General features: G+C 38.6%; 2 protein-coding genes across 6 annotated transcripts in view; both read right to left on the bottom strand.

Annotated features, from left to right (window-relative positions):
* Positions 1-14,800, bottom strand: part of LOC137632668 (jouberin-like) — a 110,309-nt gene extending 95,509 nt beyond the window's left edge. For all 3 annotated transcript variants that reach the window (XM_068364748.1, XM_068364747.1, XM_068364749.1), the window contains exon 1: positions 14,624-14,800. The gene's annotated coding sequence lies outside the window, so the exon portion shown is untranslated. The remainder of the gene's footprint in view (positions 1-14,623) is intronic.
* An 896-nt stretch (positions 14,801-15,696) lies between these two features.
* The window catches only part of LOC137632661 (trypsin-1-like), a 44,605-nt gene continuing 32,388 nt past the window's right edge, over positions 15,697-27,913 (bottom strand). For 2 of the 3 annotated variants that reach the window (XM_068364736.1, XM_068364735.1), the window contains exons 2-7: positions 21,501-21,546; positions 21,121-21,283; positions 18,870-19,078; positions 18,106-18,308; positions 17,547-17,607; positions 15,697-16,228 (exon numbers count right to left, since the gene is read on the bottom strand). In XM_068364736.1, the coding sequence (XP_068220837.1) occupies positions 16,107-16,228; positions 17,547-17,607; positions 18,106-18,308; positions 18,870-19,078; positions 21,121-21,283; positions 21,501-21,546 (804 nt within the window). In that variant the 3' untranslated portion in view covers positions 15,697-16,106. The remainder of the gene's footprint in view (positions 16,229-17,546; positions 17,608-18,105; positions 18,309-18,869; positions 19,079-21,120; positions 21,284-21,500; positions 21,547-27,913) is intronic. The other variant, XM_068364734.1, reaches the window with a different exon arrangement.

Raw genomic sequence — 27,913 nt, 5'->3', positions numbered from 1 at the left:
TTACTGCCAAAGCAACAGGAGTAACTGTAATACTGACTCACGCTTTCCATGATTGACCCAAAAATTACCAGTTAGCAGGTGAGTACCATCCCCTCCCAAAGGAGGAGTGATTGCTAAACTGTAAGTCATAAGGAACTTTTAGTGAAAGGCCTTCCCACTCAATTGTTCATTTTCTTCTCAAGGAAGAAGTGCCAGACAAAGAGAGACGAAGAGAGAAGATGTTGGTAGCAGAGGAAGATAAAGAGCAAGCTTCCTCTGCTTTCCCTTGCTAAAAAATATTTCTTTGCAGGCACAGATGAGCCATGGACTGGACAACCAAAAATGACTGCACTCTTTCAAAGTAAGAAGCTACAAGAGCTCCTTCCCCAGCAACACAAACTCCTACGCTGGGAGTTTTGTCACAGGGGAAGCATTGGGAACACTCACTGACACTAGCACAGGCACCACACAACAGTACTGTTTTCAAACAGGGGTCAGCAAACTGGCCACACTGGCAGCACCAGTGGCCACCAGCATGAAATAATGTTCACTATCAGGCAAAGGAGTTTGTTGTCTCCCTAATCAGAAGAACAAACAACTTTCTCAAAGAGGAGAGGGGAAAGACTGTGTACAATCAACCCCTCTTAAAAGGTACAGTACACAATGCTGTACAGAGGAATTTTAAAAGTTTGTATTCTCATAGAAAATAAAAACTACTTCAACACATACCTACATTTCAGCATTGTCCTGCCATGTTCAACAGGGGGCCATCAAGATGCACCAACTCCTCTTGCACAATAGGAATGTGGTAAAAGATTATATTACAAGAAATAATAAAACCACAGGCTGTGACACGGATAGCAAAAGACTTAGGATCCCGAGGTCCTGCTCATCCAACAAGAACAACCAAACCTTAACAAAACACAGATGTTCCTCCTCCCCACCTGTCGTAGGATCATGCATCAACCTGGAAACAGCAACAAATGAAGATGACAACTTACTTTTACTTACTTACTTTTAGGGGTTTATTTCTCGCCCTCCATCAGACACTAAAGGTCTGTTCAGGCGGGCCTTGGTGTGTGAAAAAATCATTTCTTTCCAGTTAATATTTTGCTCTGTATCGTTATCAGTTATTTTGCTAGCATTTGTATTCAGGCTTAATAGTTTTCAGGTCACTATTATAACACTTTCTAAAAAGATAAGTCTTCAGGTTTTTCTTGAAAGCTGCCACATTATTGCTATTCTTGACATCGAGTGGAAGGTCGTTAAAGAGTCTCAGTGCAGCATAAATGAACGTTCTTCCTCCTATTGCATGATTCACACTAATTTCGAATAGTCTATGTGGGTCATCAGCATGTCTAACTCTTACAGCGGCGCTGGTAGCTTCAGGGTAGGGGACCAAGCAATCACGAAGATATTTAGGCTTATCACTTGTAAGTGCTTTGTGAGTCAACAAGCAAATTTCAAATTCAATTCTAGCCTTAACAGGTAACCAATGTAGATCGATCAATGCAGGAGTTATTCTCTCCCTTAGTTTAATGCCTTTTATCAGTCTAGCCGCCTGGTTTTGCACATTTTGAAGCTTTCTTAGTAGTGTATTGGGCAATTTGTAGTACAGAGAATTGCAATAATCAAGCCTTGATATTACATGACTCATCACTAAAATTTTTGTACTGCCCTCTGTTAAATATGTTCTAATAAATGCTATGTTTCTCAGGTGATAGTTACACACTTTCACTGTGTTCACAATTTGGTCCCTCATTGACAAATTACAATCTATCAGCACACCCAAATTTTTCACAACAGGCACAATCCCAACATCAGCATCACCAATTTTTATACTTTGAATTAACTGGTAATTCTTCAAAGCCACCTTTGTGCCAAAAAACATACATTCTGTTTTATCATCATTTAATTTGAGCTTTTTCCTCTGCATCCATGTTTTTATTTCAGTCATTATCTCATCAATTTTCTTCTCTGTATCTTGTGTTGTTGAAATTGAGAGGTAAAACTGAGTATCTTCTGCATATAGTTTAAAGCCCACTTTTTGTTTTTTCAAGATGTGTGATAGCTCGATAGTATATATGTTAAACAAGATAGGGCCCAGAACATTACCCTGTGGTACACCCTTCATAAGAATTCTCTCATTGGATCGGTTTCCAGAAACTTCTACAATAGTCTTCCTATTCATTAAGTAACTTCGCAAAAATTTCAGTGCTTCCTCAGTCACTCCAATAGACTTTAAGTCGTCAAGTAAGTACTCATGCACAACAGTGTCAAAAGCAGCACTAAGATCTAACATAATCAAAATTCCACACTTTCCCTCATCAAGAAGACCTATCATATCATTCATTATTGAGCATAAGGTAGTTTCTGTAGAATGATTAGCTCTGTAGGCCGATTGATTTTCCGGGAATACCTTTAACTCATCAATATGCGCCCATAATTGCTCACTTATGACTTTTTCAATAAGCTTTGACATGTAGGATAAATTTGAAATGGGCCTACAGTGATACCTCGGTAGTCGAACGACTCTATACTCGAACAATTCGGAGTTCGACCAAAATTTTCGAGAAATTTTTGCTGCGGTGCTCGACCAAAAATTCGGTACTCGACCAGCCGAACACGTGACGACCGCATGGGCTTTGTGATGATCGCGCCATCTCGGCCACTCTCGCTTGTTCGGGAAGCATCAGTTCTCTCGAGAGCGTCACTCAGACAACGCGCGATCAGCATTCGTTGTGATTTAGTGATTTTCAGTGCTTTTAATTGCTTTTTTAGCTTTCATAATGAGTCCCAAGAAAGTAATGAGTGTTAAGGGGAAGGAGAAGAGGAAAACAGTGCGAACAACGATCGAGTTGAAGAAGGAAATTATAGCGAAATATGAGAATGGTGTACGAGTGTCCGATTTAGCGGTAGAATACGGAATGGCGAAGTCGACCATTTCTACGTTTTTAAAGCATAAAGAAATGATTAAGAAGGCGAATGTTGCAACGGGAGTTACGGCGGTAACTAAGCAAAGGCCACAAGTGATTGAGGAGATGGAAAAGTTGCTTTTAATATTTATTAAAGAAAAACAGTTGGCCGGGGAAAGTGTTAGTGAAGCGTTCATTTGTGAAAAAGCGTTGCATATCTATGAAGAATTAGTGAAGAAAAGTCCGAGTACCAGTGAAAGTGATTCATTTACATTTAAAGCGAGCAGGGGTTGGTTTGAAAAGTTTCGTAATAGAACAGGTATTCATCGTGTTACTAGGCATGGGGAGGCAGCTAGTTCGGATCAAATTGCAGCCGATAAATACGTGGGGGAATTCGATCGGTACATAAATGAACAAAATTTGATCGCACAACAAGTCTTTAATTGTGATGAGACTGGGTTATTTTGGAAGAAAATGCCAGCCAATACGTACATTACCAAGGACGAGACGAAGATGCCAGGTCACAAGCCAATGAAAGATAGGCTAACATTGTTGCTGTGTGCAAATGCAAGTGGCGATTGCAAGATCAAACCCTTGTTAGTGTACCACTCGGACAACCCCCGGGTGTTCAAACGAAATAATATTTGTAAAAGTGCACTACCAGTTATGTGGCGCTCGAACACTAAATCTTGGGTCACAAGACAATTCTTTACTGAGTGGATAAACGAAGTGTTTGCCCCCCAGGTTAAGGCTTACCTCATTGAAAAGAGCTTGCCAATGAAATGTCTTCTGGTTATGGACAATGCTCCTGCACATCCTCCAGGTCTCGAGGATGACTTGAAAGAAGAATACAGCTTTATCAAAATCAAATTCTTGCCCCCCAATACTACTCCCATACTCCAGCCCATGGACCAACAGGTCATTTCAAACTTCAAAAAACTCTATACCAAGGCCCTTTTCAGAAAGTGTTTTGAAGTGACCAGTGACACGAAGTTGACCCTAAAGGAATTCTGGAAGGAACACTTCAGCATCCTCAACTCTGTTAACATGATTGACCAAGCTTGGCGAGGTGTGACCTATAGGACATTGAACTCTGCCTGGCGTAAGCTGTGGCCATCATGTGTCACAGAGAGGGAGTTTGAAGGTTTCCAACCAGAGGCGGGTCCAAGCACTGCTACCCCTGTAATTTCTGATGACACTGATGTCGTTGAGGAAATTGTTGTCATGGGCAGGAGTTTGGGGCTTGAGGTCGACAAGGATGATATTGATGAGCTTGTAGAAAGCCATTCTACCGAGTTGACTGTGGAGGAATTGTTGCACCTGCAACAACAACAGCAGCAGGATCTGATTGTGGAGCAGGAATCTTCAGAAGAGGATGAGGTAAGGGAGGATGTTCCAAGTTCTCTCATCAATGAAATTTGTTCCAAGTGGGCAGATGTGCAGGCTTTTGCTGAAAAATACCACCCAGAAATTGCAGTAGCAAACCGGGCAGTGCATATGTTTAATGATAGTGTCATGTATCATTTTCGAAGAATACTGCAGAGGAGGAAGAAACAATTAACAATAGACCAGTTTTTCACAAAAGAAAAGAAAGCTGCTACATCAAAGCCTGTTTCTCCTCCAAAGAAGAGACAAAGAAGAGAAGAAACCCCTGAAATAGATCTGCCCACCCTTTCATTGGAGAGAGAAACAACTCCTGAAGGAGAACTACCCCGCCACATCATGGAAGGGGACTCTCCTTCCAAGCAGTAACCTCCCCCTTCCATCCTCTCCACATCCATCCCTGTATGCCATCGAACCGCTGCTCAAAGGTATGTTCACTACAGTACAGAAAATGGTTTAAAATTGTTTTATTTTAGTACAGTAAATGGTTTAAAATTGTTTTATAGGATTTTCTGACCAATTTCATACACATTTAGATAATTATTGTTGTTTAGGTACACGTTTTATTAATATTTTGGGCCTGTTCGAGTGCTTGGGAACGGAATAGAATATATACCATTATTTCTTATGGGGAAAAAAAATTCGGTACTCGAACAAATCGGAGGTCGAACACGGATCTCGAACGGATTATGGTCGAGTACCGAGGTATCACTGTATATGAATTTAGCTCGTTTACATCACCTTTTCCTTTGTAAATTGGTTTGATCAACGCATTTTTTTTCACAGCTAGGAAAACAGGATTGTGATATACTTAGGTTAATTATGTTCAGGTAAATATTATCTGCGACTGAATCTCTCCCAGCGAGCACCTCAACCAATCAGTAAGCAGTACGGGGCTACTCAGACCTGGACTCTGAGCCACCAAGCAGTTTGCCTAACTCTGATATCGGTTCAGGCTAATCAGCGTGCAGCACCCAGAGCCCTACCTGGACCCACCAAAATCACAACTCCACATAACCTCGACTACTGTGAGCAAAGTAGCAGCCTGACTGTGATGAAACCCCTCCCAGCAAGAGCCTCAGACAATGGGAGAGCAGCTCCGGCCCAGACCAGATACGTGCTTCGCCCACAAGTACCAATCAGTAACCAGCGTCCGACATGACAAGCCAACCAGGCCATACAAATAGAGCCAGCTCTACACCTTTTCAGACAAACATTCCCCAGAGGATGAGAGGAGACACCTGGTACCCTCTCGTAATGTGTGGCAGCTTAACTTTATTGTAAAGCACCAACTTAGACAAATTTACTTAGTAAAACTATAGAATTTTTCTATGTATTTTGCTCCCCCTACTGATGACAAACAGTTACTGACAGCATGCAGCAATGACAAAAAGAGAAAAATACAAGCAATAGTAAAGCTCAACTGTAAAATAAAAACTACCAAGGTAGCAATCATCTTTGATAATAATAATAATACAAAATAAGATTAACGTGAATCATGCAGCAATCATGCTGACACCAGTGCGTCTGCACTGTTGCCCATTTTGGGAGGCTGCCTTTACCCGTATTTTGAAAAAATTTCACTAGTATATTGTATTTCTTTTAAAATATTGAAAATACAGGACAAAAGACACCCCAGAGAGGCCAGAGAGGGTTTATACAGGACAAATGTAAAAATGTTATTTTCATTAGTAAAATAAATTTTTGAATATACTTACCCGATAATCATGTAGCTGTCAACTCCGTTGCCCGACAGAATTCTACGGAAGGGATACGCCAGCGATCGCTATACAAGAGGGGGGTGTACTCACAAGCGCCACCTGTGGCCAGGTACTGCAGTACTTCTTGTTGACACCACCTCAATTTTTCCTCGGTCCACTGGTTCTATGGGGAGGAAGGGTGGGTCAATTAAATCATGATTATCGGGTAAGTATATTCAAAAATTTATTTTACTAATGAAAATAACATTTTTCAATATTAATCTTACCCGATAATCATGTAGCTGATTCACACCCAGGGAGGTGGGTGAAAACCAGTGTACATGCATATCAAGAAGCTAAGTATCCCGTATTTCATATTATCAGTTATTCAAAATAACAATGAAATTATAAGTACCTGGTAAGGAAGTCGACTTGAGCCATTACTCTGCCTTAAATAAGCTCGTCTTCCTTACTGAGCGCAGCGTTCCTCTTAGGAGGCTGAACAACTCTAAGGTGCTGAAGTATCAAGGGCTGCAACCCATACTAAAGGACCTCATCACAACCTTTAACCTAAGCGCTTCTCAAGAAAGAATTGACCACCCGCCAAATCAACAAGGATGTGGAAGGCTTCTTAGCCGACCGTACAACCCATAAAAAGTATTCAAGAGAAAGGTTAAAAGGTTATGGGATTATGGGAATGTAGTGGCTGAGCCCCCGCCTACTACTGCATTCGTTGCTACGAATGGTCCCAGGGTGTAGCAGTACTCGTAAAGAGACTGGACATCTTTGAGATAGAATGATGCGAACACTGACTTGCTTCTCCAATAGGTTGCATCCATAACACTCTGCAGAGAACGGTTCTGTTTGAAGGCCACTGAAGTAGCCACAGCTCTCACTTCATGTGTCCTTACCTTCAGCAAAGCAAGGTCTTCTTCCTTCAGATGAGAATGTGCTTCCCTAATCAGAAGCCTGAATAGTAAGAAACTGAGTTCTTAGACCTTGGAAAAGAAGGCTTCTTGATAGCACACCATAAGGCTTCTGATTGTCCTCGTAAAGGTTAAGACCTTTTTAGATAGTACCTAAGAGCTCTAACTGGGCAAAGTACTCTCTCCAGTTCATTCCCCACCAAGTTGGACAGGCTTAGGATCTCGAACGACTTAGGCCAAGGACGTGAAGGAAGCTCGTTTAGCAAAAACCGAGCTGCAAGGAACATGTAGCCGTTTCAGATGTGAAAACTATGATCCTGCTGAAGGCGTGGATCTCACTTACTCTTTTAGCTGTTGTCAAGCACACGAGGAAAAGAGTTTTTAATGTGAGGTCCTAAAAAGAGGCTGATTGGAGAGGTTCAAATCTTGATGACATAAGGGACCTTAGGACCACGTCTAGATTCCAGCCTGGAGTGGACAACCGACGTTCCTTTGAGGTCTCAAAAGACCTAGGGAGGTCCTGTAGATCTTTGTTGGTGGAAAGATCCAAGCCTCTGTGGCGGAAAACCGCTGCCAACATACTTCTGTAACCCTTGATCGTAGGAGCTGAAAGGGATCTTACTTTCCTTAGATGTAACAGGAAGTCAGCAATCTGGGTTACAGTGGTACTGGTTGAGGAAACTGCATTGGTCTTGTACCAGCTTCGGAAGACTTCCCCTTGAGACTGATAGACTCTGAGAGTGGATGTTCTCCTTGCTCTGGCAATCGCTCTGGCTGCCTCCTTCGAAAAGCCCCTAGCTCTTGAGAGTCTTTCGAAAGTCTGAAGGCAGTCAGACGAAGAGCGTGGAGGTTTGGATGTACCTTCTTTACGTGAGGTTGACGTAGAAGGTTCACTCCTAGAGGAAGAGTCCTGGGAATGTCGACCAGCCATTGCAGTACCTCTATGAACCATTCTCTCGCGGGCCAGAGCGGAGCCAACCAACGTCAGCCGTGTCCCTTTGCGAGAGGAGAACTTCTGAAGTACCCTGTTGACAATCTTGAACGGCGGGAATGCATACAGGTCGAGATGGGACCAATCCAGCAGAAAAGCATCCACGTGAACTGCTGCTGGGTCTGGAATCGGAGAACAATACAACAGGAGTCTCTAGGTTATCGAAGTAGCGAACAGATCTATGGTTGGCTGACCCCACAGGGCCCAAAGTCTGCTGCAAACATTCTTGTGAAGGGTCCACTCTGTGGGGATGATCTGACCCTTCCGGCTGAGGCGATCTGCCATGACATTCATACCGCCCTGAATGAACCTCGTTACCAGCGTGAGCTTTCGATCTTTTGACCAGATGAGGAGGTCCCTTGCGATCTAGAACAACTTCCACGAAAGAGTCCCTCCCTGCTTGGAGATGTAAGCCAGGGCTGTGGTGTTGTCAGAGTCCACCTCCACCACCTTGTTAAGCTGGAGGGACTTGAAGTTTATCAAGGCCAGAAGAACCGCCAACAACTCCTTGCAATTGATGTGAAGTGTCCTTTGCTCCTGATTCCATGTTCCCGAGCATTCCTGTCCGTCCAAAGTCGCACCCCAGCCCGTGTCTGATGCGTCCGAGAGGAGACGGCGGTCGGGTTTCTGAACAGCCAAAGGTAGACTTCCTTGAGAAGAAAGCTGTTCTTACACCACGCGAGAGAAGACCTCCTCTCTTCGGAAACAGGAACTGAGACCGTCTCTAGCGTCATGTCCTTTATCCAGTGAGCAGCTAGATGATACTGAAGGGGGCGGAGGTGGAGTCTCCCTAACACGATGAACAGGGCCAGCGAAGAAAGTGTCCCTGTTAGACTCATCCACTACCTGACTGAGCATCGGTTCCTTCTCAGCATGCTCTGGATGCATTCTAGGGCTTGGAAGATCCTTGGGGCCGACGGAAAAGCCCGTAAAGCTCGACTCTGAAGATCCATACCCAGGTAGACAATGGTCTGGGATGGGACGAGCTGGGACTCCTCAAAATTGACCAGGAGGCCCAGTTCCTTGGTCAGATCCATAGTCCATCTGAGAATCTCCAGACAGCGACGACTTGTGGGAGCTCTTAAAAGCCAGTCGTCTGACGGAGCCGGACACAAGATCATGGTACTGCTGCACAGTCTGTGAACTGTCAACCATGGGGAAGCGAGGAAGTACAGTGACAACCCGAAGCTGTCTAGACTGTCTGGGTCGTACAGACAACTCCTTATCGGGTTGCTGAGGTTGCCGCACTGCGTCACAACAAGTCACTTCTGCTGGTTGTTGAACGTCTTCCCAGTGACACACTGACTCCGTAAACAAAAAATCCTCTAACAAGGACTAAGCTTGGACTGCATGTCTTGCAACACAGCTCAAGGTCTATGGGAGCAGGTGTGGTAACAGACGGGGTTAGCGACTGAAGTGGAACCATTACCTTCCCTGGAAGCATGTTATGCTTAAATAAAAGTCCATAGGAGGCTACGCAGCTAAAGGCTCCTCTCCAAAAGACAGAGTCCTCAAGGGAATATCAGAAGGAGGGAGAAAAGCACTTTCTCATCTACAGGGACCATATCCGAGAAAAGCTAAGTTCTCTCAGTGAGGGTTTCACTGGTGCAAAAGCAGCAGACTAGAAGGCAACGTTATGAAACTGCTTGACAGTCTAGTGAGTTGGCAACAACCAAAGATGTGTGACTGAGAAGCATGCTGTAAGGTATGCAGAGCATGCTGTATGTAGAGCATGCTGTAAGGTAAGCAGAGCATGTTGCATGGCGTGTAACATTTCTCAGAAATTCCATGACCAGTGCTAGATTGAGTAATATCGCATTACTGTCCATTGAAAGTGCACGTGCCGAGGGAATTGATTTAGACTGTTTTGTTGATGAATTTGATAGCCGGCATGATAATCGTAGAATTAAGCTGCACTAAATATACGTACTATAATCTACTTCACCTCAGGAAAGGGAAACTCGCCCTGTTGGCAACACTGCATTACTTCATGCATGCTTGCATGGGGTTTTAATATCAACATAATATTTACATTACATTCATAACTCATGATTCATTTTTGTTTTGAAGATATTTTTGCCATATTTTTGCGATTTTGTTAAAAATATATTGCAAGGAATACATATATATGTTTTACAAATGCAAGTTATGAAAGTAATGAGGTGTTATTATTGTCATTTGTTATTTCAAAGTTGAATGGGAAGAGGCTCAAGCTGAGGAGAAAGTGGCAGATGCATGCGTTGAGGTGGCTGACTCATAGCATGAGGTTCCTGCCTCAAGAGTTGCGCTTGCCTCAAGGGTTGAGGTGGCTGCGCAGAGAGAGGCTCTTGACTCACGAGTTGAGGTTCTTGAGGTGTGAGCTGCGAGAGTTGAGGTGGCGGCTGCGCAGAACGCGGCTCCTGTCTCACGAGTTGAGGTTCTTGAGGTGCTTGCCTCGAGAGTTGAGGTTGCAGCTGCGAGAGCTGAGGTGGCTGCCTCAAGGATGGTAGAGGTTGTCGTACCTCAAGAGGTTGCTGCCTCGAGGATGGTCTTACTGCAAGAAACTCTTGTCTCAAGGGAAGAGGAGGTTGTAAGGCATAAGGCTCCTGCCCCCATTGTTAAGGAGGTTGCTGCGTGGTAAGAGGCTCCGGCCTCAAGGAAAGTGGAGGTTGCTGCACAGCGCTGGTATCTGGCAACTCCCAACGCGGCAGCTCACGCATGGAGGTAGCTAGAGGAACCTCAACCTCATACGTCTGGCAGATTGTACTGCGCAGAGGGGGAGGAGCGTTCGCAGGAGGAGGTGTATTAACCTTCTCTGCCTGAAACTCCTGCAACAACACCGCAAGCTGAGACTGCATTGTCTGCAGTATAGACCACTAGAGTTTAAGAAAGACAACAACAAACGGAGCTACTGTCCGTTGAGACTGAGGGTCTAAAACAGCTGGTGCGGCAACAGACGGAGCTACTGCCTGTTGCGATACCACCTTGCCTCTCTGGGAGGTGTGCAGTTGTCGTACTGCAGCAAGTCCGAACTGACCCAGGGCTAATGGCTACACCTAGGAGTTGGACTTGTGCGGAAGGGACCGACTTGCACTAAAAGCTGCAAGATTTGGTCCATGGTTTCTGCGAGAAACCTCTTCCGCAGACGAGGAATAAAAGGGCTCTCTCGTCTTTGTGTGGGTGGGGTGATCACGTCGGCAACGTGTGTAGATACACCCGAAACCACGGAGGGAAAACGTCTGTTCGTCGATCAAGGCCTGCTGAACCCATAAGTCCTTCGACATTACTTCTCCCCTGGGCTTGGGAGCTTGTAAGAGGTCCCAGACTAGGCGAACAACTGGCACGAACAGACGAACCCTCGAACGCAACACTGTAACACTTTGCACTTATCACTTATCACTTTTGATTTTCTGTTTGCACTTATTTCACTGAACTCGAAACTTTAAGTGGTTTGTACCTGAAACACGCAATTCTATCCTTCCTTAAAAGTTAGTAATTGCGAAAACAGAATTACAATGTAACAGAAAAATCTAATGAAAGATAAATAATTCAGTGGCTGGAAAGAGACTAAACACTAGATCAAATAAACTACGTTTAAAATCTCTCACCGCATAAAGCTTGAGAACAAGAATAAAACTCTAGAAACGTTTACCTTCTTCCCCTAAAGAGACTAGGGAGAAGAGCAAAAACGATAACAACGTTACTCGCTTGAACGAAACGTTTATCCTCCTCTCTCTCCCTCCGTCTCTATATCTCTCTCTCTCTCTCTCTCTTGACTTAGAACCTGAGAGAAGAGCCCAATCATATATATCGTTAAAACATATTATTGTTAAAGGAAAAAAACTGAAAGATTTCCCAAATAAAAAGTTCCTTTATTAGAATTAAAACCATTAAGCTAAGAAAGAATGAACAAAACGCTAGAAACGGTTTACTCTTACTGCAACGTGACACCGTGAAAATTCTCTCTCTATCGTAACGATAGAGCGCAAGTTGAACGTTCTGAACGTCAACAACTGCAGAGACAAAACAAAACGTTAGTTCAACTTTGAAAACAGTACGAGACTATCAAAGAAATTCTTTCAAAAACATTAAAATAGCATAATATGTTAACAGGTAAAACCGAAATGACGGGCTCAATGTTAATTAACTTCGGTAACAAGAAAAGACCGCCTACTATTAGGAAAGGTCGAATATAAACAAATATAAAAATTAATTTTAATAAGTTTATAATAAAAGGAAGTTAATCGAAGAGGCCTATAAAAGGCGGAGAGATATAAAATAAATCTATAACTTTTGTTAAGCAAAATTAAGAAAGAGAGTCTATACTCTCTTAGACACCAACACTTCCGTCTAAGGGAAGGGTCGGCCATTTAAAAGTGAAAGAGAGTTCATACTCTCTTCGTCACCATAATTAATCAAATTAATTCCAAAAGCTAGCTAAGCTAATGATAAAACTTCCTGAATAGCGAAAGCTAAACTCTAGAGCAAATACATCACCAAATCGTGAGCAAAAAACTCCAGAATCAACAGCGTATCCAAGTAGGTCTAGCCGGAGGCACGACAGAGGAAAAATTGAGGTGGTGTCAACAAGAAGTACTGCAGTACCTGGCCACAGGTGGCGCTTGTGAGTACACCCCCCTCTTGTATAGCGATCGCTGGCGTATCCCTTCCGTAGAATTCTGTCGGGCAACGGAGTTGACAGCTACATGATTATCGGGTAAGATTAATATTGAAAAAATAACGGACAATTCCATCAAATACGGGACATCTGGACACCCTGGTGTATTTTCATAACTGTCCCAAATTCAATCTTAAGCTGAAAGGACCAAAAAGTAACTATAAGTAAATGATATTACAGTCTTCTTCTTCCCAGCTGGTTACCATCTTTATATGGGGTCGCCGTTGCGGATGAGCCGTTTCCATCTTTTTCTATTCTGCGCTTCTGCCTCATCAATCCCTTTCTCCTGTATGTCTCCTCTCACACAGTCCCTCCATCTCTTTCTTGGTCTCCCTCTTCTTCTTCCCTGAACCTCCATCTCCTTAGTATGTCTCCTAACCTGGTCCTCATCTCTCCTCATCAAGTGTCCATACCATCTCAGCCTCCCTTCCAGCACTTTCTTTGATATTTCCACCACCTTTGTCGACCCCCTTATGTAGTCATTTTTTATCCGATCCTCTCTTGTCAAATGATATTACAGTACACAATAGATTATATATAGAGATATCACGGTATGCAAACCAAATGGTGATATGAATTTATATTGATAAAGATTTACTTTAATTTACATCTAAATAGGCCATTACAGTTGCTCACATACTCAAACATATGTACAGTTGCACACCCACACTGCACGTATGCTATGCAGACTGCACGCACACACGTAGCCTTTGCCCAAGGCTCAAACCATCGTAATCATCATATTTGCCCATTCAAACAAAAATTTTGCATTCACAAATAACAATTATTATTATTCTCATTTGCAAATACTGAAATATGCACATTCAGACTATCTCTCATATCTCTTATTAGTTTGTGGAGTAATTCACTTGTAATATGACTCCCCTAAACCAAAATCACACTTTTCTGCATGGATTCCCCTTAATAGTTTTTAAATAGAGAGGTTATGAAACTAAAAGTATTAGCATAAGTGTATAAAACAACAAAATAGCCATTTGGAGAAAGGTATGTACTGCATAAGAGGACAATATTAGTTAGGAGACTGAAACTAACAAAATTGTATCGATCTCTTCAAAACATTTTTTAACCCCATTATCTGTACACAAAATTACTAAAATGGAGGCTTTGCAAGGGGGCATAGGAGCTTTCGTATAATGATGGACAGGATCTCCCACCTGCAGAAAAAAATTTCTTCTTAACACACAAGCCATGACCTTACCTACTAACGACCTCTAACACTACTGTATTCCTAACAATATAGCTAAATATAAAGGAGTTATGGGCCATACCCGTCACCATACATACACCCAAGGGCATATCCCACCCTCCCTCATTTATGTATGGACAAAACGCCTGCGGTTAGTTTAGGTGGGAAACCATAGGCTAGGTCGTATACCGGTGTGACGGTCTGAACGATCCCCCGGTCTCAGAATTCTCCTTGATAATCTGCACATGCAAGAACATTACCGTTTGCCAGTGCATACGAGGTTGAAGTTTTATTTTCCTGTAATGTTAGCGTGCGCAGCTCAACATTACCGCTTGCCAGTACATATGAGCTTAATGTTTTATTTCATGCGAGCGAAGTGAGCTAATGGTGGAAAAGAAGCATTATAAAATGTCAAGGAGAATACTGAGACCGGGGGATCGTTCAGACCGTCACACCGGGCACACTAATTGAAGCCTTTGTATATCGGCTGCCAGTTCCTCCCACGTTCATTAAAACTGGACATCAACTAAGCTAAACTTTTCACCAACTTTTCCCCCTAACCTAACAGCCATGTCCTTACCTACTTACTTAAAGGGGAGGGGGGCTAAACGCTCCCTGCACTGCCGTAGTCTATGTTAGAAGGAATAATACATAAAGGTGGCCGCTATCATACATACACCCCCACTAATTTTCTCTTTAAGAATTATTGGTTTCTTATGCAATCTGACCTGGAATATATGGTTAGTACTTGGAGAGACAATAAAGTGTCATACCATTATCTAAATTATTCAACTAATTAGTCTTAGCCGGAGTATTTACCGTAGCATTTGTTAGGCTAAATGACATTCACCGACGTTAACTTTACCTTCAATGTGAACTTGTAGTTTAGTAATCCACTATTCCTCGAAAACAGCACGTTTTAGTTCTTGATCCCATTGTCATTATTAATGAACAATGTAATAAATGAGTCGGTGTACTGTCACCGTTGGCGTTAGCCGCGTTACTATAGTAACATTAAAGTAAAAAACACATCAAGTTAACTCCATGTTCGTAGGCGAAGGCCTCAATCTTTGTAACGGCGCCTCAGTTATTCGTGTGGTGTTTTTGTGTCCTAATATTTTTTTCTCCGTATTTGATATATTTTTTCCTTTGAATCTATCTTTTTCGAATGAAAATGTCCAACTATTTCATTTCTATCCTCTTCGTGTGGGTAATTCCTTCCTTTCATTTATTCCCCTTCTTCTTTCATCATTCACTTTTATTCTACTCAGTCCTTCTCTTCGTATTTGATATATTTTCTCCTTTGAGTCTATCTTTTTCGAATGAAATTTTCCAACTTTTTCATTTCTATCCTCTTCGTGTAGGCAATTCCTTCCTTTCCTTTATTCCCCTTCTTCTTTCATCATCTTGTTTCTTTACCTGTTTTCCTAAATTATTGTTGTTGAAGATTGTCTGGCCCTTTTGGTCAGACACGGGCTTTTGCAATATTGCAGCCCGTGGCTTTTTTTTCCTAAAGTGTTGTTCTCATACATAATTTCAGAAATGCCTTCTCTGTTAGTTCTTCCGTAATTATATTTATTCCTTGTATTTTTTCTTTGCCTATTTTCTCGTGATTCCGCGAGACGTTTTTCATTAGAGTACCTATATAAAACAAGAGTAGTGCCAACCTCAAAATAGGGCGCCATTTTGTTTCCAGTAGCCAGCAGGGAAGCCCTTCGTTATGACAATACAACCTGATGCTCTCTCTCTCTCTCTCTCTCTCTCTCTCTCTCTCTCTCTCTCTCTCTCTCTCTCTCTCTCTCTCTCTCTCTCTCTCTCTCTCATAAGAAATTGTGTTCTTTTATCTACATAACATATTAGTCAGCAGATGTCTTATATCACAAAAATAATAGTGGATTATATTGTAATAAAATTACGAGAAATCAAAGACTCTTTTATTCATCAAACATATCTAATTTTAACATATAAAGTGTTGGATTAGTGTAGGATAAATGAATAAATTACTATATACATATATAGGCTTCAGATCTATCTATGAAATCTAAATTATAAGTGAAGGCTAATCACTTTTATTTGTCATAAAAGTAACTTAAAGGTGCAAGTTTGCATAAATTCTAAAGTTATGTGAAAGTTAAAAGCGCAGTTATAACAATGAATTATCATTGCTAAACCTGTTGAAATAAATATCACTCAGGTTTAAGGGTCGAGGCATAGCCTTTGCAACGGCGCCTCTTAAATGCCTCTCAACATCCTGAGGGAATCGACTGGAATCACACCCAAATGTTTTATTTCTCAACTTCCACCATTCCCCACCATGTTGGGGATTGTTGCCACAGAGGCTGCATATCTTATTGGGGACAGAAACAGCCGGATGAGATTTTGGAGTCTATGAAATCTCTGTAACTTTGGATTCGGGTGTACACTCCGGGATAGCCGGCTCGGCCGCATCCTTGGCCCCACGAGACTACTCCTGGAAACAAAACGCAGATATAGTCACACACATAGATATAGATATAACAGGTACACATACTTTTATATATGAACTAAGTAAATGGATGTATATATGTATATATCATATATACGTGTATGTGTATATGCATATTTTCACACGCATACACACATCTCTATATAATATAGAGCAAGTGTCTGAATATATATATATATATATATATATATATATATATATATATATATATATATATATATATATATATATATATATATATATATCCATTTTTTTATTTCTGCTAATCCGTCTAACCTTGAAGCGTTAATTCCATGCTCAATCTAAAACTTTAATAATAACAATAGTAATAATAATAATAACCGTTTCTAATAATAAAATATACAGGCTTACCAATACAGAGGTAACGACCTTGTTTAATAAACGAATAAGCAGTGTTTCCCCGGGCCCGGTAATTCTCCTTATAAAATCCGAAGAAGAAGAAGAAGAACACATCTGAAGAAGACGCGCGGCTCTTCGGTCATTGCAAGTCAGGGTCGTCGTAGACTCGTAGTGTCAGTAGCTGGTGAGTTGAAGGGTTATGTCCATAGTCAAGAGGCTTTTCAGTAAACTGGTCAGTCTTCCCGTGAAATGCAGAGGTCTTGGATAAGGAAGGTCTAAAGTGACAATGAGATGTTACTAATTGAGACTTTAGAGTTGATCTACATAAGGTTGCAGTCAGGGATAAATGGGAGATGCCTACTTCTTAATAATAACTTGAAGGAAAATATGTTAAGAAAAGCGGACTTAAAAATGTGGCTATCATTTTATAATTTTTAAATACTAACCCTTCAGTTTGGACTTCTCTCACATAGTACTGCCAAATTGGGAGATGCTTCTTTATCAAATCCAAAAATTATATTTATTTTTATATGAAAAGAACAAAAGAAAAAAACTATGAAATTTACTTTCAAATAACTTAGAAATTTATCATGGCTTCATTTTCAAAAACAAATTCTAGATCATTAGTGTTCAGTAATTCAATTTCTAATGTATGCCGGAATACGATTTATTGAGTGGCTTAGCAATATGTATATTCAAAAGGTACAATTTAAGAAAAAACGTTTAAAATGTCATCTTTTTCAGCCCCGTGTTCTTCTACACCATGTCCTTAGTCAAATTAGGTCCCAGAAATTAGCAAGATGAATTTGAGTACCCTTGGCAGAATAAATTTGTGTATCTAACGTCAGAACAAGAGGTCCCTATCACTGATTACACTGATATATTTTTTTTTTTAAATTCTATAGTGTCAAAATTTCATAATTTCGGTTGGAGATGAACTTACCAATCAGGTCAATTTGGTTTCCGTTTGGCTTTTCGAGCAGAAGAGGACCACCACTGTCTCCCTGGAAAAAAAATATTAAAAGTCAGCAATTATTACCTTCTATTGCCTTGTGAGCTAAAAAACGTTATAATTTTCCATTGTATGCTTAATGCTAAGATACCCACGCTTGGTGAATTCTTTTTCAAGTTTTGAGGTGTAATTCTTATTTCGAAACATAAAAATCTCATTTAACGAGTTGAACGACACCTTTTATCAAATATGAAAGCATTTCTTGTAAAATAAAACAAAATGTTTTTTTTTTCTACATTTACCGACTATTCACAAAGTATCAAACGATTATTTCAAGATCATATTCATCATTAATGAATTCAAAATAAATTTCTACAGACTAAAAAGCAGTCGTTTCGTTATTTCTGGGTCGACCTGTGACGCACGGTGAAAAGAGTCCTTCCACACACTTTTCTGATATAAAAGTGTAAGGAAGGACTCTTTTCACCGGGCGTCACAGGTATCTCCCCAGAAATAGATTTTTCCTTTGTCAAAATCCCTTTTTATTTACCTGACAGGCATCGATCTTCCCTTCCTCGAACCCGGCACACATCATGGTATCTGCAATCTCTTCGTATCTATACCTCTGGCGCCTGCACTGCTCGTTGCTCATTATGGGAATGCGTATGTAGCGGACTACGTCGCTGGCTTCGCCGTCCTCAGACAGGCGGCCCCATCCGGTTACAAGGCCATTCTCACCAGTGTAGGTTATATCTGGAAAGAAGATTTCCATTTCTTCCTTACTGCCGTATACTTATATGCCTCCTTGAAAAAACATATAATTTTGAACTACAACCTACATCCCTTTCTAGCTCAGATCTAAGAAACATTGTGGTTCCTCAGGTTCAAGTTCGGGGTGAGGCATAGTCCTGGTTCCTAACTGCTTACTCCGCAAAATAAGTTTGCGGGCACTCTAGCACTTAATAGATATCTGGCCTATTCTTTCCACATTCTAATCTGTCATAATACACCTGACAACACCGAGATTACCAAACAATTCTTCTTCGCTCAAGGATTAACTACTGCACTGCAATTGTTCAGTGGCTACTTTCCTTTTGATAAGGGTAGAAGAGACTCTCTAGTTATGATAGCCAGCTCTTCTGGGAAAAGGACACTCAAAAATCAAACCTCATAATGATAATACCACAAAAACATAAAAAAAAACTATTTGAATTGTGAAAGATCCTACAACAAATATGGAAACGGTCAAATAATATATGGATTTTAAAGAAACCCTCTCAGTGGTAATGCCACGAGAACCTCTTTTCGACTAACTTTCTGTCGGTAAGCAGACGGGCCTGACATTCCTGTCGAAATCGACGGGCTCATCCAACTCGATGACACCGATGTCGTTGTAGAAAGTCTTGCGGTCGAACTGATCATGGGACCACCAATCCTTCACTTTCCGAGTTTGCCTGGAAAATTCGGAGTCGTCGCTCTTGTTGTGATTGCCTAGAACGATCTCCACGCGGATTTTGTTCACTCTGTGGGAGGAATGGGGTGATTAGGAATTATTCATTACTATGGTAGTTTATTTAATTCTTTATTTCCTTTCCTCACTGAGCTATATCTTCACTGTTAGAACCCTTAGGTTTATAGCGTCTGGCTTTTTCCACTGTGGTTGTAGCTTAGGTAATAATAATAATAATAATAATAATGACTTTCCTCACTGTGCTAATTTTTCACTGTTAGAACCCTTATGTTTATATAGCATCTTGCTTTTACAACTGTGGTTGTAGCTTAGCTAATAATGATAATAATAATAATAATAATAATAATAATAATAATAATAATAATAATAATAATAATAATAATAATAACATGACGGGTGTTGAAGAAATCTGCCTTCTTGCCAAAGGTCACCACAAATTTTGATTCGTCCAAATCCAGGAAATTACACACACACACACACACGGTGTTGCTTTGGCCACTCATGGCCAAGGCTACAGTACAATATCAGCACATCCTAAAAATCAAGTAGGCTACATGCTGTCTAGAAGACTGGTTTTTCACACTTTACAACAGATGGACTTGAGTTATTGTTATATAGCCGATAGTGAGAATAATAATTTAAGAAATTTTACTTTTCTTTTATTTTCTCGATGCTCTATTGATCATTGTTGTCCTCGATCGCTATTTCAAACTGAGAGAAGTAAGTCTTCATAGAAATCTAATGATGCCTATTAAGGAAATTTTTCCTCAGTGTGTCGCACATACTAAATTAACCAATCAATTATGTGCTAATATATTTAATTTTTCCTGCAACGAAGATAAGATTTGACAAAGAAGAGAAACTAATGAAAGAAAGACTTCTAATTCTAACCTCATACACTTGACAACACTGAAATTTTCAAACAATTCTTCTTCTCTCAAGAGGTTAACTACTGCACTGTAATTGGTCAGTGGCTACTTTCCTCTTGGTAAGGATAGAAGAGACTCTTTAGCTATATAAGCTGCTCTTCTAGAATGACACTCCAAAATTAAACCATTGTTCTCTAGTCTTGGGTAGTGCCATAGCCTCAGTACCATGGTCTTCCACTGTCTTGGGTTAGAGTTCTCTTGCTTGGGGGTACACTCGGGCACACTATTCTATCTTGTTTCTATTCCTCTTGTTATTTTCAATTTCTATAATTTATACATGAAAATATTTATCTTAATGTTGTTATTGTTCTTGAACTTCTTGTAGTTTTTCCTTATATCCTTTCCTCACTTGGCTATTTTCCCTGTTGGAGCCATTAGGCTTATAGCATCCTGCTTTTCCAACTATAATAATTTTCTTTAATGGGGCGCATTTGCACTGACTCGCATGCGGTGCCGTTTTAGCTCGGAAAATTTTCCTGCTATCTGATTGGTTAGAATTATCTTGTCCAACCAATCAGCGATCCGGAAACTTTTCCGAGATAAATTGGCACCCCTGCGAGACCGCGTAAACCTGCTTCACTAAAAAGAATTGACTATAGGATTGTAGCTTAGCAAGTAATAATAATAATAATAATAATAATAATAATAATAATAATAATAATAATAATAATAATAATAAGGGTAGTTTGTAGCGCTACGGCCAAGCGTCCTAATTTGCTTATTATCGCTCCGACTGTTATCTTGTATAGAATAAAAACGTTTGGAAATGGTCTACGGATCTTAAATATGTTTGTAAGGGGGGGGGGTTCGGGGGGGGGGGGGGCGCAGCCCCCTGGTTAAGGTCACGGCTTGTAGCATAGGTTAGGTGGGTTTTTTAAGTTAGCTTCTCCCGTCGTACTCGTAGGTAAGGAAACTGTTGTGTAAGGGGGGGAGGGGTGTTCGGGGGGGGGGGGGGGGGGGGTGGGGGGGGGGGGGCGAAGCCCCCCTGGGTAAGGATACGGCTTTTAGCATAGGTTAGGTGGGTTTTTCAAGTTAGCTTCTCCTGCCAAAATCGTTTTTAGAACGACGGCCACAGTTCAGAATATTCCCATTTTCTACGGGATCTGGCCGTCACCCTACAAAGGCTCCAATAATAATAATAATAATAATAATAATAATAACTAACCTTTTTATGCAGTGGGCGGCGGTGACCAAGAACCTATCATTGACGAGGGAAGCTCCACAATAGAGTTTTCCCCGGTAATTGAGCGACACCAGCCAAGGGTACTGGTTCCTCTGGGCGACCCGGCCTCCTACTACTCGACCTTCCCGGTTCTGGATACCACAGCCTTGAGATTGGGAGAGTAAACATTTAGTTATTACTGGAATAATAATAATAATAATAATAATAATAATAATAATAATAATAATAATAATAATAATGATAATAATGATAATGATAATAATAATAATAATAATAATAATAATAATAATAATAATAATGAAAATTATAATAATAATAATAATAATAATAATAATAATAATAAATTCAGTGCAAATACTTACGATATCCTCGACAATTGCAGATTGACCGGCTAGTCCCGTTGCTAGCCTGAAAAAAAGAAAAAAATTGAAATGGTTAGACAAGCCATTTGGATAGAAGGATTATGCTAAGACTAAGGATTAACTTAAATGTTTGCTGGGCTGAGAACATTTCTCCCTCGTCTTGCAAGGAAATCATTATTCGATATGGATACAGAGTATTTTTAATCATATGAGGTTTTATATTCTCTCTCTCTCTCTCTCTCCTCTCTCTCTCTCTCTCCTCTCTCTCTCTCTCTCTCTCCTCTCTCCTCTCTCTCTCTCTCTCTCTCTCTCTCTCTCTCTATATATATATATATATATATATATATATATATATATATATATATTGGTTAGCGTGTATTTAATTGCCAGTATGATTATATAAAGAATACATATTCAATTAGATGTTCATTGTTACAGGCTGTTCAGTGATTATGAAATGTACATTAATATATATATATATATATATATATATATATATATATATATATATATATACAGTATATATATATATATATATATATATATATATATATATATATATATATATATATGTATATATATGTGTGTGTGTGTGTGTGTGTGTGTGTTAGAAAGAAGGAGAGGTATGTAGGATTACATTGATTAGTGAAAAGAATCATAATTTACCTTTATATTTATTTTAATTCATTAGAGAAAGAAACTCCTTTGTTATATTCTCCACTTCTTTAAATAGTATAAGATGAGGCTATACTATTACTGTATTACGTGACAACTGACAGTGGGATGAAATGTGGATTTACAGTACCGTGGAGTGAGACGATTTTCAAGACTTGACGTATTGGAAAAATTTGTCATTGTAATTTTCAATGGTAAATATTAAGATTATTTATAATAATTTTGATTCACAAATACTAAGAAAAATGAGAATATTTTGCTTTCAAGTGTTACTGTTATGATGTATTCTTTTAAAAGCAGACATGCAAATAAGGTTACGTCATTGTGTATAGGTCACTTCTTATATAAATTCATCGAATGTAGGTATTATTCCTCACTGCTTATTTGTACCTGTAAGATGAACGAAAACTTAGTACACTGTCAAGTTTATCCTCTATTTGGATAAGATACTTTCAATTTACAAGAGTTGTATGTTTTTGGTTTTAAGTTAATTAATTAAATTCAATATGTCAATTTCGGAGTATATTTTTTTCTTTTCCAATTCGTGTTAGAAGTGTAGAACTTCTTATCCTTTACAGGTACGTGGTTACCTATAAACAGTATTTCATGTTGGTTTTCTGAAAGGGTGATGGCGCTATGAATTAAAAAGAATAATTTAACCCAAACTATTTTTTCTTCTACATTACAGTATATCCCATATATTACCAGTTCAGTAACAAACAGCTCTCTTGAAACATTTATTATTATTATTATTATTATTATTATTATTATTATTATTATTATTATTATTATTATTATTACTAGCCAAGCTACAACCCTAGTTGGAAAAGCAAGATGCTATAAGCCCAAGGGCTTCAATAGGGAAAATGGCGCAGTGAGAAAAGGAAATAATGAAATAAATAAATTATGAGAATACATTAACAATAAATCATTCTAAAAACAGTAACATCGTCAAAACCGATATGTCCTATATAAACTATTAACAACGTCAAAAACAGATATGTCATATATAAACTATAAAAAGACTCATGTCAACCTGGTCAACATAAAAACATTTGCTTCAACTTTAAACTTTTGAAGTTCTACTGATTCAATTACCCGATTAGGAAGATCATTCCACAACTTGGTAACAGCTGGAATAAAACTTCTAGAATACATATTTCAATATAAACTCTTGAAGGTGTCTTTCTCATAGGTAGCAAACCCATAACATACCAGTTCATTAGACAGTCTTCAAGTAATGATCTTCCTAATCGGGTAGTTGAATCAGTAGAACTTCAAAAGTTCAAACTTGCAGCAATTTTTTTTTATGTTGAACAGGCTGACGTAAGTCTTTTTTATACTTTATATGTAACATATCTGTTTTGATGTTGATACTGTTTATAGAATTTGTTCTCATCATTTATCTATTTCCTTATTTCCTTTCCTCACTGGGCCATTTTGCCCTGTTGGAGCCCTTGGGCTTATAGCATCTTGCTTTTCCAACTAGGGTTGTGGCTTGGCTAGTAATAATAATAATAATAATAATAATAATAATAATAATAATAATAATAATAATAATAATAATAATAATAATAATAATAAGAAAGACAATTGGCGCACGCGCCCGCTCACAAAAACAAATGTATATTTTTCTTATTGTACATCGAGTAAAGAGAGGTTATTCAAAGATCGTTGGGAAGGCTCACACGGTGAAAGTGAACTCCGTTACTTTGACAGCAAAGGAAAGCGAAAGTGGAGGAACACGGGGGCGCGCCCTCAGGAGGAATCTTCGGAATAAGTAGGTCTTGTCCCGTTGAAGGAGATTGCATGACCTCGGGTAAATGAAACTCGACTATAAAAGGCTAATCCCACATCCCAGCTCTCTCTCTCTCTCTCTCTCTCTCTCTCTCTCTCTCTCTCTCTCTCTCTCTCTCTCTCTCTCTCTCAAGATGTGTTGCACCATGCAAACAGCGTTTTTAGATTTATAATAAATTTCGTTTTATTCTTTATTTATAACAAATGATATCGGCGCCAATGATCTTCGATGTCAGGATGCCAGAAAACTCAAAATCTCTCTCTCTCTCTCTCTCTCTCTCTCTCTCTCTCTCTCTCTCTCCTAGAAAATATGTGAGGATTGAGGTAAGTCATGATTTTATAATTTTATATATTATGACATATCTCTCTCTCTCTCTCTCTCTCTCTCTCTCTCTCTCTCTCTCTCTCTCTCCCTCTCTCTCTCTCTCTCTCTCTCTCTCTCTCTCTCTCTCTCTCTCTCTCTCTCTCTCTCTCTCTCTCGTAGAAAATATGTGAGGATTGAGGTAAGTCATGATTTTATAATTTTATATATTATGACATATCTCTCTCTCTCTCTCTCTCTCTCTCTCTCTCTCTCTCTCTCTCTCTCTCTCTCTCTCTCTCTCTCTCTGTCGTAGAAAATATGTGAGGATTGAGGTAAGTCATGATTTTATAATTTTATATATTATGACATCTGTGATCTAGACTTTCATATTTCAATAAAGAAAAAAAAACTCGAGAAAGGAAGATAAATAACATGATTGAATATTCCTATTCTTACAAGAGTAAATATTTATTTCCTTCAATAAAAGTAAATCTTTATCGTTACACGATTGCAAGGCGAACACCAATGGAATTATGATAATAATGTATTAACTTTCTTTTCCTTTCTAATTTTCGTGTAAAGCAGTGAAATCAAACATTAAGAAGAAGAAGAAGAAGAAGAAGAAGAAGAAGAAGAAGAAGAAGAAGAAGAAGAAGGTTTGCCGTGGTAATTTAATCTTTTAGATAGTGTTAATCTAAATTACATGTTTGAACGACACGGCCAGGTTTTACAAATTCGTGGAAATGACCTAATGCCCCCCACCCCACCCCCACCCCCCAAAAAAGGAAAAAAAAATCCACAGTTGAGCAAAAGATAGACGATGTTTGTCTTTTTCCTATGAAAGATTTAAGGGAAATTTTAAGTGATTCAGACAACAGCTTATGAAGTAGTTGCTGTTGATTATTATTATTATTATTATTATTATTATTATTATTATTAATACTTGCTAGGCTACAACCCTAGTTAGAAAAGCAGAATGTTATAAGCCCAGGGGCCCCAACAGGGAAAATAGCCCAGTGAGGAAAGGAAACAATGGAAATTCAACTATTTCAAGAAGTGTAATACCATTAAAATAAATATTTCCTATATAAACTAAAAAAACTTTGACAAAACAAGAGGAAGAGAAATAAGATAGAATAGAGTGCCCGAGTGTACCCTCAAGCAAGAGATATAGTGTTAATGGTCATTAAGTTAAATTCTCTATAGTAAAAGATAATAGAAGCAATAATTAATCAGACTGATGAGATTAATGGTGGAAGAACACAAACAAATTGAACTTAACAGCAAGAATGTTTACAGCCAACGAAAGCGAGAATATGTGTTGCTGATGATTTCAGAGGTCGGGTAAACAAAGAGATTTAGAAGAATGATTATATATTCTGCTTCACATTCACACGCGAATATATTATAATATTTTATATAAAAAAGAAACCTGTGAGTAACTAATAAGAAAATCTCTTTTTTTAAAAAAGTACTTACGAAAACGCATATTAGACTAACTGTCTTTAAATGATTTATTAAATAATGGGGGCTCCATTAAAAGAACAGCGGCAGATAAAAAATTTAAATCGACAAAAGAATATTTTTCCAGTATGATTTATTAAATAATGGGGGCTCCATTAAAATAGTAGTGGCAGATAAAAATTTTAAATCGACAAAAGAGTATTTTTCCAGTATGATTTATTAAATAATGGGGGCTCTATTAAAATAGCAGCGGCAGATAAAAATTTTAAATCGACAAAAGAATATTTTTCCAGTATGATCTATTAAATAATGGGGGCTCCATTAAAATAGCAGTGGCAGATAAAAATTTTAAATCGACAAAAGAATATTTTTCCAGTATGATCTATTAAATAATGGGGGCTCCATTAAAATAGCAGTGGCAGATAAAAATTTTAAATCGACAAAAGAATATTTTTCTAGTATGATTTATTAAATAATGGGGGCTCCATTAAAATAGCAGCGGCAGATAAAAATTTTAAATCGACAAAAGAATATTTTTCTAGTATGATTTATTAAATAATGGGGGCTCCATTAAAATAGCAGTGTCAGATAAAAATTTTAAATCGACAAAAGAATATTTTTCTAGTATGATTTATTAAATAATGGGGGCTCCATTAAAATAGCAGTGTCAGATAAAAATTTTAAATCGACAAAAGAATATTTTTCTAGTATGATTTATTAAATAATGGGGGCTCCATTAAAATAGCAGTGGCAGATAAAAATTTTAAATCGACAAAAGAATATTTTTCCAGTATGATTTATTAAATAATGGGGGCTCCATTAAAATAGCAGTGTCAGATAAAAATTTTAAATCGACAAAAGAATATTTTTCTAGTATGATTTATTAAATAATGGGGGCTCCATTAAAATAGCAGTGGCAGATAAAAATTTTAAATCGACAAAAGAATATTTTTCCAGTATGATTTATTAGATAATGGGGGCTCCATTAAAATAGCAGTGGCAGATAAAAATTTTAAATCGACAAAAGAATATTTTTCCAGTATGATTTATTAAATAATGGGGGCTCCATTAAAATAGCAGTGGCAGATAAAAATTTTAAATCGACAAAAGAATATTTTTCCAGTATGATTTATTAGATAATGGGGGCTCCATTAAAATAGCAGTGGCAGATAAAAACATTTAAATCGACAAAAGAATATATTTCCAGTATGATTTATCCATAAATGTCAACTCATTTGAGACAATACACAAGCTGGGTTGGGATGGGATAGGTTTATGATTAGGGGGAGCTGGTGAATATACAACGAGTTTTTAAATGATAAAAAAAAGTACAGGAGAAGGTAGAGAGAATGGGGAACACCCAACATTTAGAAAACTGTTTGCAGAAGAGAAGGGAAAGAATAAGGCAAGGACACATAAATAGAAGGGTTTAAATGGATAAATAGAAAGCTCACATGATGGAGTAAAACCAGTCTCTATTTGACAGTTTCAGAGAAGACAGAAATGCCTGACGCGGTTTAAACATCGTGCAAAAAAGAGAAATATATATATATATATATATATATATATATATATATATATATATATATATATATATATATATATATATATACATATATATATACATTTTATATACTGTATATATATATATATATATATATATATATATATATATGTATATATATATATATATATATATATATATATATATGTATATATATATATACATATATATATATATATATATATATATATATATATATATATTTAGTTGCTAGGCTACAACCCTAGTTGGAAAAGCAGGATGATCTAAGCCCAGGAGCCCCAACAGGGAAAATAGCCCAGTGAGGAAAGGAAATAAGGAAAAATAAAGTATTTTAAGAACAGTAACATTATAATAAACATTTCCTATATAAACTATAAAAACTTTACCAAAACAAGAGGAAGAGAAATTAGATAGAATAGCGTGCCCGAGTGTACCCTCAAGCAAGAGAACTCTAACCCAAGACAGTGGAAGACCATGGTACAGAGGATGTGGCACTACCCAAGACTAGAGAATAATGGTTTGATTTTGGAGTGTCCCTCTCCTAGAAGAGCTGCTTACCATAGTTGAAGAGTCTCTTCCACCCTTACCAAGAGGAAAGTAGCCATTGGACAATTACAGTATAGTGGT

The sequence above is a fragment of the Palaemon carinicauda genome, chromosome 41, assembly GCF_036898095.1.
Source record: "Palaemon carinicauda isolate YSFRI2023 chromosome 41, ASM3689809v2, whole genome shotgun sequence".
Classification (NCBI taxonomy): domain Eukaryota; kingdom Metazoa; phylum Arthropoda; class Malacostraca; order Decapoda; family Palaemonidae; genus Palaemon; species Palaemon carinicauda.
Note: the sequence above shows the minus strand (reverse complement) of the source record. Positions and strands in the feature narration are given on the sequence as shown.